At 40.4% G+C, this 17044-nt stretch overlaps 1 protein-coding gene across 1 annotated transcript in view; it reads right to left on the bottom strand.

Moving 5' to 3' along the window:
• gal3st4 (galactose-3-O-sulfotransferase 4) overlaps nt 1-12022 on the bottom strand; it is a 28601-nt gene extending 16579 nt beyond the window's left edge. The window contains exons 1-2 of the mRNA XM_040047170.1: nt 11867-12022; nt 9569-9825 (exon numbers count right to left, since the gene is read on the bottom strand). Of these exons, the coding sequence (XP_039903104.1) occupies nt 9569-9585 (17 nt within the window). The 5' untranslated portion in view covers nt 9586-9825; nt 11867-12022. The remainder of the gene's footprint in view (nt 1-9568; nt 9826-11866) is intronic.
• Between the last annotated feature and the right edge of the window lie 5022 nt (nt 12023-17044).

Here is a 17044-nt window from a genome sequence, read left to right as displayed (position 1 = left end):
TTTTAATACTAAAATACGAACATTTGTAACAAACAATTGACAAATTAGCCAGTTCCAATGCAAAACTTTATCTGCCTATTAAAAAAAGAAGATAATCTTCTCACAAACTGGTGATTTTGAAACAGGAAAAAAGTGGAGAAACAAATGAAAAGACTAACATTTGAATAAAACCTGAAAGCAAGTAAATACTTTCTATGCTGCCTTATGGTAAACTTTGGTAATATTGATAAAGAACAACACTGGCTGATGATGAAATACAGTCAGCTGGCATGGTGACACTGCCAGCATTAACCTGCAGGGCTGGACTGGGACAGAAAATCGGGCATTTTGACTACAGACCGGCCCACCAGGTAGTAAAGCCATAAAGCCTTTGAATGAAAACAAACGCTGTTGTGACAGTGATGTACAGTCTTGTTGGTATATGTATGATTTCTATACATTTTACGTCAGATAAAAACGTTGGTTGTAAGATTGAGATAATTAATTAATAAAAACTAGATATTTTAAATGAGAATAAGAAAGTATGTCTTTGTGCCCCCCTCTCCCTGTTAATGCCCTACCTGCCCCCCTGGCAACACTTTGCTAGACCCGCCCCTGCACAGTTACCAGCTGTCAGCTACTTAGAAAAGGATCCTGGTGTTATTTGTCTCTCAGAAACAGTTCATAACTTCCCTTCAACTCATTCATGTCACCTAAAAGGTAAACCTGTTTCTCCATCACCTGTTCAGCTCTGATGATTCAGTAAGGACATCTCCTGGTTTCATCTTCATGTTTCCCTCTCACCACATATCCAAACTGATATTATGACCAGCAGCTTTACAGCTGTGGCTCCAGCAAACATCAGCTGATACTAGAAATTAATATTAAATAAATTCTAACAACAGCTGATCGAGCTTAAACGTGCTGCTGTTGGTTCACGTGACATCCGCTGGTTTCCTCTTTCTGGCGCAAAGTGGGCGATAAACAAACAAGAGAGAAAAGCTGATCAGCTGATCATTGATCAGTTTCATGATTGAAGTAGCAACAGGAGAGGGAGGGTGAGAGAATGAGAGAAGAAGAAACAGCTGTGCAGCGTAAACACAGAATAACTCCAGCTTTGTGTCTTTTTTTTTTTCATTCTAGCTGAAGTCCGGGACAAACTGTGTTCCTTTTCAGCTCAATACGAAACGCGTAATATTTTCTCTGAATACGAGACGATTCCGTTTTTTACAGGACGGTTGGCAACTCTACTAACTAACCTTATGAATAAAGTTCACTATCAGTAACATCATAGCACCACCCAGCTGTATAAACTCCGTCATGCTAGCTAGTAGCAGTACGAGTTATTGTAACTGACTGTAAAAAGTCATCATAATGAAAATAAACTCCACCTAAACTTGGTTTATATCTGACCCAGACAGACTGCAGGTCATAACTTCTTACCTGAAGTTCAGTTCACCTGACACTCCGGCCGCTGCTACATCGGGTCTCTCCTCCTCCTGCCTCCCCTTTCCCTCATCCACCTGTTGCCTCTGTGGAAGCTCCGCCATAGCCACCACCAAACAACTGACTTATTTTTACACATCTGCCAGCATCTGGCCAATCCACCACCGTTCATTGTTGTACCGTTAAGGGAAGAAAGACAACAAAAAAGCATTGACACCAGGCGGTGGGCCGATGGCCAGTCCAGCTATGGAGAGTCCCTTTAATCAGCCAAACCACCTGTCTTGTTATTTTCAGTAGTCACAAAATGCAAGGACCAGCTCCACCACCCTGTCTTCAGTAGAATATCTGCCAACTTACTTCAGTAACAGACTCAGCCCTGGTTGCTTCTTTGGTAATTCTTCCTTCAACATCTTCTCCCTCCCTCGTCCCCAGTGCTTAGCTGCTGATTGTAGGAGCAACTTCATTCCTTCGTAAAAGACTCACCAGTGGTGTCGGAATTTTCAAGTAAGAAAAACATTCCTGCCCGTGCACTGCTGGCTCTGTTTGTGCTCCGCGTTCATTGTGTAACTGAAGCCATCAACATTAGCAGGACGCTTACATCAGAGCCTCTTATTGCGTGTTTTGTTTGGGTTTCCACCGGTGTGGAATTACCAAAAGTAGAAAGGGGATAGCCTAACATATAAAACAGGAAAATCCATTTTTGCCAACAAAGTAGTTGTATGCTGATTATCACTTATTTAAGCACTAACTGTAACAGAATACAGTTACTCATATTTTGTATTTTAAATGCGTAACGCTGGTATGCTTTATTCTGTTACTCCCCAATACTGTATATCTGTTCATCTGCTACAGCAGGTAAAAGCCAGCTCTACCTATCTGGTGGCTAAAGGAGTGGCTTTATTTCCTGGTAAAAGATAGAACTGGTTTGTTTCCTTTGGATACTCGTTTCACCTGTTTACCTGCCTGCTCATCCTCCAGCTGACTCCTTATACTTGGAAGACAAACTAGTGAATGTCACCCTCCACTCTTGACAGATCTGCCAACCTTTCAAGTCAGCTTTTCCTCCATTCTCCAAACTTTCTGTGGACATTGCATGAAATAACTCACCTGGACTACCAGCGGTTTCCTCCTTTGGATTCATGTCTTTTATCAGTCAGTTTGCTTCTTGTGTTTAATAACCCTCTTCAAAGAACATTACACACTGTGTCAAAGAGATTGACATTCCCTGGCTTATCTGTATCCAAAAGTGGAATTAAAGGACTTAACATCCAGCTGTGGCAGGGCTGTAGTGGGTACCGCTGCAGGGGAGGGGTGGTGCAGCGGGCTCAAGGAGGCTGAGGCCAGGGAGGCTGAGGGGGCAGGAGGAAGTCATTTGCCTGATGAAGTCTCTTCCTTTCTTCAGTGATGCCGGGAAGCAGAAGAAAGAGGAGTGGAACATGAGGTCGACTGGAAAGCTGGCCTAACTGAGAGTCTTGTGTTCAATAAAGAAAAAGTGCGATCCCTTTACAAGAATGGAAGTGTACTTGATGACATCACAGCTCCGGAGTTTTTACCACCATCCCCTCTTAACTTAACTGTGATTAATATTTGCAATGGAAATTACACATGACATAAAACAATGACACATGATGTAGTAGATTTTTTAAGATTTCTTTTTTTTTTTAAAGTCTCTTAAGCACTTTGGCAAAATTCACTTTCACGTACTGTATCTGTTTCAGGACGTCTCATCTCAGATCTCTCTGACACCACTTTTATTCTGTTTAGCTATTCTGGTCTTTATCTCATTGGATGATGTTTGCATGTGTGTACGTATACATGTATTTTATGTTCACCTATGTGTGCTTTTGTGTAAATGTTTAGACTTTTGTATATGTATGTGCATATCTGCATGTACACATATATTTTTTACATACATATATGGATGTCTCACAATGTTTTCTATAATGTTTTCATCTTATCTACAGTATTTTAACCGCGACAGTGGCTCAGGGGGTTCTGTAACCAGAAGGTTGCCGGTTCAATCCTCCTGCTCTCTCTGTCCTGGTCGTTGTGTCCTTGGGCAAGACACTTCACCTGCCGCCTACTGGTGATGCCCAGAGGGGCCGATGGCGCGATATGGCAGCCTCGCCTCTGTCAGTCTGCCCCAGGACAGCTGTGGTTACAACTGTAGCTGCCTCCACCAGTGTGTGAATGTGGGAGTGAATGAATAGTGGCATTGTAAAGCGCTTTGAGGGTCTCGAAAAGCGCTATATAAATGCAATGCATTATTATTATTATTACTAATTCTTTTTATTTTATTATACTATCCTTCTGTTCAGCACTTTGACCGGGGGGGCATGTATTCTGTAATCCCCAATCAGACCAGGAGTGACATGTTTAGCCGCATGTTCTCCTTAAATTGCTGGCTGTCTGAGTGGTGTCCCAGAAACAATGTGGGCTTCATAGATAATTGGCAAACCTTCTGGAGGAAACCTGGTCTTGTTAGGAGAGACGACATCCATCCCACTTTGGATGGAGCAGCTCTCATTTCTAGAAATATGGACAAATTTATTAAACCCCCCAAAATATGACTATCCAGAGTTGGGACCAGGAAGCAGAGTTGCAGTCTTACACGCCTCTCTGCAGCTTCTCTCCTCCTGCTACCCCCCCTCCCCCCAAAAACCCATCTCCATAGAGACTGTGTCAGCTTCCAAAAAGACAAAAAACAAACTAAAAACCAGCAACAAACAACTTAAACATAAACAATTACAAAGAAAGAACAATACAGTATCCACACCTGAACCAAAGAGTAAAACAGTGAAATGTGGATTATTAAACATTAGGTCTCTCTCCTCCAAGTCTCTGTTAGTACATGACTTAATAATTGATCAACAAATTGATTTACTCTGCCTTACAGAAACCTGGTTGCAGCAGGATGATTATGTTAGTTTAAATGAATCAACACCCCCGAGTCATTCTAACTACCAGAAATCTCCAAGCACAGGCCGAGGGGGCGGTGTGGCAGCAATTTTTCACACCAGCCTATTAATTAATGAAAGACCAAGACAGACTTTTAATTCATTTGAAAGCCTGATGCTTAACATTGTCCACCCCAGCTGTGAAACTCAGAAACCAGTCTTACTTGTTATCATCTATCGTCCACCTGGGCCTTACACAGAGTTTCTGTCTGATTTCTCAGACTTTATATCTAATTTAGTTCTGAGCTCAGATAAAATAATTATTGTGGGTGATTTTAACATTCATGTAGATGCTAAAAATGACAGCCTCAACATGGCATTTAATCTGTTATTAGACTCAATTGGTTTCTCTCAAAATGTAAAAGAACCCACCCACCACTTTAATCACACTCTAGATCTTGTTTTAACATATGGCATAGAAACTGAACATTTAACAGTGTTTCCTGAAAACCCTCTCCTGTCTGATCATTTCCTGATAACATTTACTTTTACAATAATTGATTACACAGCGGTGGAGAGTAGACTTTATCAAAGTAGATGTCTTTCTGAAAGCGCTGTAACTAAGTTTAAGAATATAATCCACCCACTGTTATCATCTCCAATGCCCTGTACCAACACAGAGCAGAGCAGCTATCTGAACGCTACCCCAACAGAGGTCGATTATCTTGTTAATAATTTTACCTCCTCACTACGTACAACTCTGGATACTGTAGCTCCTGTGAAAACTAAGGTCTCTAATCAGAAGTACTTGACTCCGTGGTATAATTCTCAAACACGTAGCCTAAAGCAGATGACTCGTAATCTGGAGAGGAAATGGCGTGTCACAAAGTTAGAGGATCATCATTTAGCCTGGAGAAATAGTTTGTTGCTTTATAAGAAAGCCCTCCGCAAAGCCAGAACATCTTACTATTCATCACTGATTGAAGAAAATAAGAACCCCAGGTTTCTCTTCAGCTCTGTAGCCAGGCTGACAAAAAGTCAGAGCTCTTTTGAGCCAACCATCCCTTTGACGTTAACTAGTAATGACTTCATGAACTTCTTCACAAATAAAAATTTTATCATTAGAGAAAAAATTACCAGTAATCATCCCACAGATGTAATATTATCTACAGCTACTCTTAGTACCACTGATGTTAAGTTAGACTCTTTTTCTCCAATTGATCTTTCTGAGTTAACTTCAATAATTACTTCCTCCAAACCATCAACGTGTCTTTTAGACCCCATTCCTACAAAACTGCTCAAAGAAGTCCTGCCATTAATTAATTCTTCGATCTTAAATATGATCAACCTATCTCTAATGATCGGCTATGTACCACAGGCCTTCAAGCTAGCTGTAGTTAAACCTTTACTCAAAAAGCCATCTCTAGACCCAGCAGTCTTAGCTAATTATAGGCCAATCTCCAACCTTCCTTTCATATCAAAAATCCTTGAAAGAGTAGTTGTCAAACAGCTAACAGATCATCTGCAGAGGAATGGTTTATTTGAAGAGTTTCAGTCAGGTTTCAGAGCTCAGCACAGCACAGAAACAGCTTTAGTGAAGGTTACAAACAGTGTTGGGTGTAATGCGTTACTAAGTAACGTCTTACTGTAATTACTTTTCCACTGAAAAAGTAGAGTAACTGATTACTGTTCATTTTTAGGTATTTTAATTACAGTTACTTACAATGTACTTGCGTTACATTGTAAAATAATTAAACTCACTGAATATCATTATTTAATTTGTCTTCTAAACGTAAAAGTAAACTCTGTATATGTAAGCTATGTCCTGGGGAGAAAAAACTATCGGCTGCTGTTAATAGCACAAGTAATCTACTGAAGCGCCTGACACGAGAGCATAGACTAACATTTCTGAGTGATCCTTGTTCATCATCCATGGATAACACCGCGGCAACTCCTGCTAAGCAGGCAAAACGTGATTTTACTTCAGCAGCACAGAAAGCGTCTGAAGGTGAGCTTAAAAAATGATTGCAGGCTACATTGTGGAAGAGATGCTACCGCTGTGTACTGTAGAGTCTTCGTCTTTAAAAAAAATTATTTATTATTTAAAGAGTTTAATTTCTATTATTTGTCCACTCAAGGTTTATAGGGATTTTAAGAGGTATTTAGTTAAATTACTTATTTAGTAATTAAGTTACTTTTCGGACACAGTAATTAGATAAGTATTTTAAATATTGACTAAGTAATTAGTAATTAGTAATTAATTACTTTTTTAAAGTAACTTACCCAACACTGGTTACAAATGATCTTCTTATGGCCTCTGACAGTGGACTCATCTCTGTGCTTGTCCTGCTAGACCTTAGTGCAGCGTTCGATACTGTCGACCATAATATCCTATTAGAGCGATTAGAACATGCTGTAGGTATTACAGGTACTGCGCTGCAGTGGTTTGTATCATATCTATCTAATAGACTCCAGTTTGTTCATGTAAATGGAGAGTCCTCTTCACACACTGAGGTTAATTATGGAGTTCCACAGGGTTCAGTGCTAGGACCAATTCTGTTTACATTATACATGCTTCCCTTAGGCAGCATCATTAGAAGACATAGCATACATTTTCACTGCTATGCAGATGACATCCAGCTCTATCTGTCCATGAAGCCAGATAACACACACCAATTAGTTAAACTGCAGGAATGTCTTAAAGACATAAAGACCTGGATGGCTGCTAACTTTCTGCTTCTTAATTCAGATCAAACTGAGGTTATTGTACTCGGCCCTGAAAATCTTAGAAATATGGTATCTAACCAGATTCTTGCTCTGGATGGCATTACCTTGGCCTCCAGTAACACTGTGAGGAACCTTGGAGTCATTTTTGACCAGGACATGTCCTTCAATGCACATATTAAACAAATATGTAAGACTGCGTTCTTCCATTTGCGCAACATCTCTAAAGTTAGAAATATCCTGTCTCAGAGTGACGCTGAAAAACTAGTTCATGCATTTATTACTTCCAGGCTGGACTACTGTAATTCATTATTATCAGGATGTCCAAAAAACTCACTGAAAAACCTTCAGCTGATCCAAAATGCTGCAGCAAGAGTCCTGACAGGGACTAGAAAGAGAGAGCAGATTTCTCCTGTTTTGGCTTCCTGTTAAATCCAGAATTCAAAATCGTGCTCCTCACATACAAGGTCTTAAATAATCAGGCCCCATCTTATCTTAATGACCTTGTAGTACCATATCACCGTATTAGAGCACTTCGCTCTCGCTCTGCAGGCCTACTTGTTGTTCCTAGAGTATTTAAAAGTAGAATGGGAGGCAGAGCCTTCAGTTTTCAGGCCCCTCTTCTGTGGAACCAGCTTCCAGTTTGGATTCAGGAGACAGACACTATCTCTACTTTCAAGATTAGGCTTAAAACTTTCCTTTTTGCTAAAGCATATAGTTAGGGCTGGACCAGGTGACCCTGAATCCTCCCTTAGTTATGCTGCAATAGATGTAGGCTGCCGGGGGATTCCCATGATGCATTGAGTTTTTCCTTTCCAGTCACCTTTCTCACTCACTATGTATTAATAGACCTCTCTGCATTGAATCATACCTGTTATTAACCTCTGTCTCTCTTCCACAGCATGTCTTTTATCCTGTCTTCCTTCTCTCACCCCAACCAATCACAGCAGATGGCCCCGCCCCTCCCTGAGCCTGGTTCTGCCAGAGGTTTCTTCCTGTTAAAAGGGAGTTTTTCCTTCCCACTGTCGCCAAAGTGCTGCTCATAGGGGGTCATATGATTGTTGGGGTTTTCTCTGTATCTATTATTGTAGGGTATACTGTACAATATAAAGCACCTTGAGGTGACTGTTGTTGTAAATTTGGCGTTGTATGAATAAAGTTGAATTGAATTAATCTGTAGTGGAATACATTTAAAAACATTCAACATAAAGACAGGGGCTGTCATTGTCCCTGAATCTTCTCATGCTTTCCTGCCTGTTATCTCTCTCTGTCTCTCTGTCACAAAGGTAGTGGTTGCCCCATGATCGGAAGGTCAGGGGTTTCAATCCACTGAACGGCTACCCTGAGGTACCCCTGAGCCAGGTACCGTCCCTACACACTGCTGCCTGGGTGCTGCACTGGTGGTTGCCCACTGCTTCACTGGGTGAATGGGTTAAATGCAGAGGAGTAATTTCCCTACAGGGACTAACACATACACATTAGGTATATCACTTTAGCCACCTGAAAGCATGAAGAAGGCTAAAACCACTTGGTTAAGGAAAGAGATGCGAAAGATGGGTCTATATGGTTCTCTGTGGATTATTTGATGCTTATTCACTGCCCTGGGTCGACAAACTCCTGGTTGGATTAAGTACTGCTCGTCTTTATACAACACACCAAGGACTACTTGTAGATTGCCTTGTCTCCAGAATCCACACAGATATATATTTTGGAATATCACGTTTAATGGGAGCAACTTTTCTAATGTGCACCTCGAAAAATTACACAGTGTAGTAACCAAACGTGATATTCAAAAAGATATATCTGGACAATGATTTTGTTTTTTGTTGAACTAAACCAGGGGTCGGCAACCTGCGGCTCCGGAGCCATATGCGGCTCTTTAGTCTTTATACTGCGGCTCCGTGGTTTGGGAAAATAAATTGTAAAAGTATTTAGCTGAAGTGTATTTTATTTATGTTCTTTTTTTTTTAACTTGTGGTTCTAAATTGGAAGATTATCGTGATCTTGAAATATCTTGAAAAAAATAAAATCCCCACATCCCCACAGCTTGCCCTGGCAAACCGTGACAATGCCTAATTTGTGGATTGTCGATCTTCAGATCCTCATACGTATTTGAGCAGCTTTTCTCCACCATGAACTATGTTAAAAACAAAAACCGCTCACGCCTCACAGACAACAGCTTACAGTCCTGCGTAAAGATGAAAGTGACTTCGTACAGCCCCGGTCTGCAGATGCTGTGCGCAGAGGTTCAGGAGCAAAAGTCCCATGTCAAACATATCACGGCAGACCCAACGATGTTTGCATGAACAGAATGGCTGTCGCCATCCTCCATCTTTAAAATGTATTACCCTTCCAGGACCTGAAGTTAAGTAAAGCGCCACGGTTCTTATCAGTGTTTTCCGTATTGGACCTTATCACTGTTTAGTTTTCACATTTCCTGTTTTATTGTGTTAGCCTCGGACTGTGTGTATGTTCCACTTCCTGTGTCATTAGTTAGATTTAGTCCAGCTGTGTGTACTCACCTGTTTCTTGCCATCATGAGCCGGTGTATTTAAACCCTCAGTTTCTCTCAGTTCCTCGTCTTATCATCGTCTAATCCACAGGTGTGTTTCCAGGTCTACTTCAGTCAGCCAGTCTTTCAGTTTCAGATAGCTTCTGTCCGTCCAGCCTCACTAATAAATACCATCCACACCTTCAATCTGCCTGCGAGTCCTGCATTTGGGTCCACTCGTCCTCTCTCTACAGTGTGACGCCTGACAACTTGACATCGACCAATCAGCTGAAAGGAAGAAAAATCTTGTTAAAATTTGTATGTGCAAGTTGAAACTCACACGCATGCGAGGGAACTTGAACACGGAGCTTCACACATATTTTTTTGCCTTCTATCCGTAAACAGACATTAACCAAACAACTTGTAACTTGTTTAATTATCTTTTACAAATACAAATCTTTTTTAGGCACACATTTTAGATATTTTGGTTTACAAGGTTACAAAACTCACTTCACAACTAGACAGTCTGATTTACAAGTACAAAATATTTATGACCATAATTTGAGCCTCTGAATCAGTCTGCAGTCCTAATCCCGAGACCCCTTTGCACAGTGTTCAGAAGAGTTGTTCCTTATATTTCTTAAAATGTTTCTTAGAGGCACATTTATATTCCTTCAGCCTCCTCTCATTTTGCATATAAAATAAAATACATCTAATTTTCTTTGATGTACTTGCTGTGTAACTCTTGTCCTCCATACATCACAGACCGCTAATCAAATTCAAATTTCAAATTCAAATTCAAATTTTTATTTGTCACGTACACAGTCACACTTTTATCAGTTAATATCTAATATAGCGTTCCATGTTCTTCCTCCTGCAGCAACTGTGTTATAAACAATAAACAATGAAACGCAAAATGCAGTTACAATGAAGATTCACACAATCTGCTCAACTGTGTTTATGCTGCTCTCTATAAAACAGGAAGTGATGTGTGACCTAATACAACAGACTTCACACAAGAGGGAGAAACACTGAGGGTAGAAGTTGGAACAAATAACTGGACTAAGTTCACAAAGAGAACCAACACAGGAAATAAGCTAAACATTATAAAAAACCATCTCTTGATAAATAACCAAAACAGTCCAAAACACTGAAAACAACTGACCGAGGACCATGACAGTGTGTGATTTGGGGATTTGTTTGCATTCATTTACACACACTCCATTTTCCCAAGACTTCAGGATGGACACATAGCTGAAAAACTAGATGAAGTTCCCATCGATCCAACCATTCTCTTCCGCTTATCCTTTTTCAGGGTCATGGGTGCTGGAGCCTATCCCAGCCTTCTTAGGGTGAGAGGCAGGGTACACCCTGGACAGGTCGCCAGTCTGTCGCAGGGCGATGAAATTCCCCAAATCCGAAAAGCAAATCCAGAATCTAAAATTGTGTATTTATTTAGGAGTTTAAATGTAATTAATTCCCAATTAAAAAACAAGTTAACTTTGCAGAAACTCACCACTGCTCACACTGTGTGTGGACAGGAAGCCGTCCTGGTTCTAAATTTAGAAGCAAAGCCTCTTATCAGTTCACTGGTGCCTTTGTTAAGGAGCACAACACCTGCTGCTCCTGACCAGAGTCTACTCCACTTTAATCTACATGGCCCACTTCAGAGAGTCGTAACAAAAACGAGCACAAGAAAACATGCACTGCGATATCTGCTTTTGTTCTATTAAACACAAAAACAGCTGCAAAGAGGAACTGATGATGTCACTGTGTTTAGAATAAGTAACAGTGTGCTTAGTGGTTGCGTTAATGTTTTGTCCCAGCATGGTTTTCTAATAATGACGACAAGTACAGTAATACTCATCATTACATTATCAGAAAAAAGAGAAAACAAACTGTGTCAGTTTATTTATAAAGCTTTTATACGTTTTATAAAGCCTTATGAAGGGAATCGTTTTACAACATCAGTGTTACATCCCTGAATCAATGTGACATCATGTGCACCAAACTGCACCGTTTATGCTTTTGTAAAATGACTTTTCCTGTGAAAAACTAAGAATGCTCCATGATTCAGTGCCACCTTTTACACCTTTAGTAAGAAAGTACAGGCGTGAGGCAGGTTAATGCTTCACTGCAGTGAAGCTGTAATAAACCTGTCACAAATCTTTCTCTCTAATAATTTTGTCTTAACTTCAGATTCAAGTTTTATGTTTCATTAAAGGGAAATCAGACTGCCTCGTTTTATTGCCACCTCCAGGTTAACACCCTGATGTTGCGCAGTTTACAACGTCGCTGTTTGGATGTTTTAAAAGTAAAATACACTCACGGTGCGGTTCAGCAGGTCTTCCTCGTATAGCGGTGTCCGGTTAGTGAAGAAAACAAAGGGCGTCCTTGTTGCACTGCTCCTGTTGGCTCAGCAGACGGCTGAGAAAGACCTCTGAAGTTACCGTGTCATGTGGTTCCTCTGCGCCACACAAACACCATCACGGACACGTCACTTACCCACTTTCCCGTTTTTAACTTTAGCTCCTGAATAAAAAAGTTTTAAATTCGGTATTGGGGGAAACAGTAATGAATACATGTGAGCTGGAAAATGTCTCAACACGTTTACTATAATATGCAACCCTGAATTATATTGATTCAATTCAAGTCTATTTTATTTATATAGCGCCAAATCACAACCACAGTCGCCTGAAGGCGCTTTATTACTGATGACCCAAAGACAATTCAGTCCACTGATGAGCAGAATGCGCATCAGGCAGCTACGTGAAGTTCACCACAATTAAAAAAATGAAGCTTGGAGAAAAAATAGATCCTGGGGTCAAACACAGGCTTTTGTGTAGCTACCATTCACTGCGCGTTGTTAGTTAGTTTATGTCACACTGGCTACAAACTATACTGCAGCTAAAGTATGTTGATAGTCATGTTTCACCTTTAACAACAGCATCTCTGTTCTCGCACTTTCATTCCAGGCGCATATGTCTGTCCTGCTTTGTGTTTCTTTGCTTTTTGCGCTGTCCACGGCACGTGCTGCAGAGACATCTTGTGGTCATCTTGTGAACGTTTAATGGGTTGTGATTGTTATTTTAGAAATTCAGAGCTTTGAATTAGTTTTAGAATAGTAACATCACAAGTTTAAATTAGATAAAAGACTCTTGACAGCTTACAGGAAACAGAATCTGCATATACTGCACTATTTCAAACTGCTGACTGAATCCTCCACATTGCTGCTGTCTTTCCAATTTGAATAAAGCATTTGTTTTTCGTACATGGCTTAATTTTTAGCTAGATCAAATCGTTGACTATTTCAGAATCAGAATCAATGAAACGTACAACAGACACCAAGCAATCATATAAAGTGTAGAAATAGAGATATAAACATAAATATTAAAGTATTAACACTAATGTTTCTGGGATATTACAGGTGTGAGTGCACAGGTGCACAAATATACTTTGTGGAGTAACAAAAAGTGACAGAGTGTCTGGTTCAGTGTGTGTAGGTCTGACCCAAGTAGATGCATTAGTTTGATAGAGGGAGGTAGGAACAACCTCCTGTGTCATTCCCCCAGACTGCAAGGTTGAAGAAATCGTTCTTCAGTGTGTTACGGAGAGGGTGGGAGTCATTGTCCATGACCGGCAGCTGTCATGAAACGGCCCAAATGCAGACTCGTGGGGGGAGCCTGCATCTGTGAGACAGACACGCAAAATTAAAAAGGAAACCATGAGAACAGACATGAAAACTTGACTAGACGTGACACTTGGAGCACAAAGGAGGCACAATAACAAAACCCAAGATCTAAAACTCATTAAAGAAAACCAGAAACTAAATTCAAGATCCAAAATTATTTATTTGTCACATGCATCGTTATACGAGTACAACATGGGCTCCGTAGGCTGCAGCGCCCCTGAGAAGGACAAATGGATGGATGGGTTTTTAAATAAATCTAACACCAGAAGTTTGGTCTGACTGATAGATCCACCTCCCATTTCCCAATAGGAAGGGATCTAAGCAGCTTAGAAAGAAAAATGTGTGGACTTCTTGAAGTTTTTCAAGAAACTTTTCTTTCCAGGCTCTTTAGACTTCGATGACCTGGATGACTGAGAACCTTCACAGACATAATATGAAGGGATATTGATTCATCTATTTTGGGGAGCTGTTACGGTTCAGCGTGGGGGACTCAAGCGCAGGGAGCCAGAATCAGCTGTACACAAGAATTTATTTACAGAATCCACCAGGTGTATAAACAGGAAGTGCAGGGCAGTGCTATATACAACAAGGTGAGGGACGGCGCTCCAGGGAAATCCAAAGGGGTAGTCACTCGTTCTCCAATTCTCCACACACACATGACCACAGGTCCACTCTCCACACACTGATTCACACGGGAAGGTATCCAGGAGTCCTGTAGACGAGGAAACGAGAATTAATTACAACGTTAACTGACCTGTAACTTTGACTCTCACTGACGGGTGGTAGACAACGATCCAGCAAAGACCAGCAGACTCCTTCTGGCTTAAATGCCGATCGCCTTGATGGGCATCAGGTGTGTTCCCCTTCCGTGGGTGTGGGTGTGGGCGTGAACCCACAGTGAGTTCTGCCCCGGCGACAGAGAGGAGGAGAGAGAGCGAGAGAGAGAAAGGTAAAAATGGCCGATCAACGTCCTGCTGACCCCCCGGGCCGTGACAGGAGCGTCCTATATATAACTTGGGAGTTCTGAGAAACTGTGCACACTTGATGGTGTTTTTCATTTTGACTTGATTAGGTTTAAATTTCTTTTTTATTATAAATTTCATTTGTTGATATTCTAGAAATCTTTTCTTGTTGAACCCGTACTGTAGAACTAATCTGTCGAACAGAATAAAGTCTGTTCCTTCTAAAATATGTTCCAAGTATTTGATTCCTTTACGACTTCAATCTGTGAAGTTTATCATATTATTGTTTTGTAATATGTCCGGATTGTTCCAGATAGGTGTACGTTTGCATGGGATTCATGAAGACTGTTATTTTTAGAAACTCCCACCATGCTGTCAGAGAGGTGCTGATGTTGATGCTTTTAAAGCATTCATGTCGTTTCATGTTTGAGCTGATAAATGGTCTGAAATCTCCAGATTATTGCACAGTGCCTGTTCTACATCCCGCCAAGGCTCATCTTAGTGGGCGTGTTTTAACCATCCGGAGATGAACTGAAGCCTGTTGGTTAAAAAGTAGTGTTGAAAGTTAGGCGGCTCTAGTCCTCCTTTATCCTTGGTCCTTTGTAGCATTTTTCAGCTGATACGTGCAGGTTTATATTTCCAAAGGAATTTAGAAATGTACGAATCCAGAGATCTGAACCAGGCAGCCGATGGTTCACTCGGGATCACATAAAATAATTAAACCACCATTTTTCTTGAAGCAATCCTTCCCATGAGTGATAGGGACAGAGACTTCCCTCGAGTCAGATTGTCTTCTACTTTCATTAAAAGTGGCATGTTGGTTAATTCAGTTAAATCTGCAAGCCTAGGAGAGTTAGCTCTTCTGTGTTGTGCCACTGGCTCAGCAAGAGGTTGTTTAGTTTCCCTGGAGTGTAAATCTTTGCAATCTTCCTGGCACTTCACAACGGTCCTGGTGATATGTTAAATAAGGAATTGTTGTGGAATTTGGTGATATAAATTAGACTTGTTTTGCAGTAAATCTTTTAGAACCTATCATCATATTAAACACTACAGCCAAAGAAACAAAAAAGTGCTCACAGATTATCCTAACAAAGGAAAATTAACTCAAAAAAGCCTTTTAAACAATCTTGTGTTTTTGGATTACAAATGAATTAATTTACGAGATGCACTATAGGCACTGTGCATTGCCCAAGAATGTAAGTGTGCACATTGTTTTCATGATCAGTTAAATAAATTATTGATCATTTTGAAGTAGATGTTCTTGCTGATGTTCAGTTTTACATGAATGTCTGCAAGAACTTTTCCCATCCTTTTGTTCAACCACTGGGAGTCACCAAAAGCTTATATTTTACACTGCGTGACTTACACTGAGATGTACGCTTCATTGCCCAAGTGTACAAATAACTAACTCATATGTAAACCGTTTCACCATAACGTAGGAATGCTACTGTGTTTAGTAACGACTGTGTCGTCCATGTGGCCTCGGTCTCCACATCAACCAATTATTCTGATTGATTGACTGACTATTTGCAGATATGTCCTTACAGCCTTTATTATAAAGAAGATGTGATTGTGAGCTTCTGATAAAGCTTCAAAGCCAGAAAGTATAATCCTAGAAAAAGTGAAAAAATGCTGCTCTTCTTTATTTTTAATGCATTTTGTTATTAACAGTTGTCATACATTGTCACTGTAATACATCGAAATGACAAACACCTCTGTACCATAGCTACAAAAATAAAAGCACTTATTGGTCAGGAATCGTCGCGTATCCACCACTAACTAACGTAGTGATTTAGCAAACGCCTTCTTGCCTGAGACCCTCTGAGTATTTATACTTTTTCATTTGAAGGCTTGTGAAGTACTCTGCTCTCTGCTCTACTGATGTGTTATTATAGGGCTGATCCACCTCTGTGTGTCTTTAAATATTACATTATTATATTACTTTAAAACATAAGGGAAATGATCTGATGCCAATGTAAAACTGTACAGTTGTATGATGAAAAATAAAATGTGTAGCCTTCCAATAAAGACATGGTTGATATTCCAGGTCCTAATGCTGGATGAAGTGTTCAGATTTTTAAAGTAGCATTCTCGGCTGAACCTTCTGATTGCTTTGATTCTAAATGTTGATTTTAAACTTAATTTGGTCCTCGCAAAGAAACACACTCCTTACAGCCACAGAGGCATGCTTTTCACAAGTAAAAATACAGTTTCTTTACACATTCAAGCATTTCAGTTTGAACAAGAGGAAGTTACAGCAAAACTAGAGCCTTTGTGTCTAAGGTCTGTTGTTTTTAGAGATCACACAGATAGACAACCACACCACAGGAAGCCACAGACATGAACACAATTTCAACTTCTCATAAAGATCTGTCTGTTAAAATTGTGCAGTCAAAGCAAAAGCAGAAGGAAACACCAAAGCTGTTCCTGCCCTTCAATTACAGAGCACACTGTTTTATTCACTTCAGCAAACAATTGTAATTACAAGAAAAACACTGTGTAAATTCTTAAGTTGAATACTTTGTATGATGCTGAGGTATAATGACCTTTGAAGACACCGTCTGTATGAAGAAACATGCTGCAGGCACTGCTCAGGTGTGGCTTTGGCCCATTCTCCCACACAAATAGGATTCAAATCCTGAAAGTCCCGTGGGCCTGTGCTATAACTCCCCATAGATTTGGATTCAGGGCAGCTGATTGGCTGGTACCAGTTTAGAGTTTCCTTGGCCGTGTGTTTGGCATCATTGTCTTGCTGAAACATGCACTCTTTGTTCATCCTCCTGGTAGATTTTTGTCAGGAATGTCTCAGTACATTATTCCATTCATGCAAATTCAGCTCCCAGAGTCCTCAGTG

This window comes from Simochromis diagramma, unplaced genomic scaffold (genome assembly GCF_900408965.1).
Source record: "Simochromis diagramma unplaced genomic scaffold, fSimDia1.1 OVJJ01000113.1, whole genome shotgun sequence".
NCBI lineage: Eukaryota > Metazoa > Chordata > Actinopteri > Cichliformes > Cichlidae > Simochromis > Simochromis diagramma.
Note: the sequence above shows the minus strand (reverse complement) of the source record. Positions and strands in the feature narration are given on the sequence as shown.